At 72.1% G+C, this 466-nt stretch overlaps 1 protein-coding gene across 1 annotated transcript in view; it reads right to left on the reverse strand.

The window, feature by feature from the left end:
- LOC119588202 (basic salivary proline-rich protein 2-like) overlaps nucleotides 1–466 on the reverse strand; it is a gene marked incomplete at its 5' end in the record, with an annotated part of 878 nt that extends 412 nt beyond the window's left edge. Inside the window, 1 exon segment of the mRNA XM_037936903.1 lies at nucleotides 3–466. Coding sequence (XP_037792831.1) covers nucleotides 3–466 — 464 coding nt within the window.

Consider the following 466-nt stretch of genomic DNA (forward strand, 5'->3'; position numbering starts at 1 on the left):
ACACTACGAGGGTTTAGTGCGGAGCTTTGTGGGAGTCGCTGTGGGGGCCCGGGGACACCCTCACCCGGAGGTCTGTGGGCGAGGGGCAGTGGGGGGGCGAGGGGGTCACCGAGGGACGCAGGAGGCCGACCCTCCCCGCCTCCCCCAGGGACACGCCTTCGTCGTCGGGGTCCCTGCCCCCCGACGGGGACAGCACGCGCACGTCTGTCGGCAGGAGGCGCCCGGCGTCGAACTTGCCTCCCTCGGACTTGAGCAGCTCCGGCCGGTCGAGTCTCAGCGCCTCCTGTCTCAGCAGCTCGGGTCTGATGGCTTCGGGTCTGAGCGCCTCTGGTCTGAGGGCGTCGCGGAGGGGGTCTGAGGCGGGCACGGGCGGCAGGATGGGCAGGCCGGGCGGGTACAGGCGGTAGGCCAAGGGCTTCTGGAGGGCGGCGGCCGCGGCGGCTTGGCGGTAATACAGGTCCACGGA

This window comes from Penaeus monodon, chromosome 23, assembly GCF_015228065.2.
Source record: "Penaeus monodon isolate SGIC_2016 chromosome 23, NSTDA_Pmon_1, whole genome shotgun sequence".
Lineage (NCBI taxonomy): Eukaryota > Metazoa > Arthropoda > Malacostraca > Decapoda > Penaeidae > Penaeus > Penaeus monodon.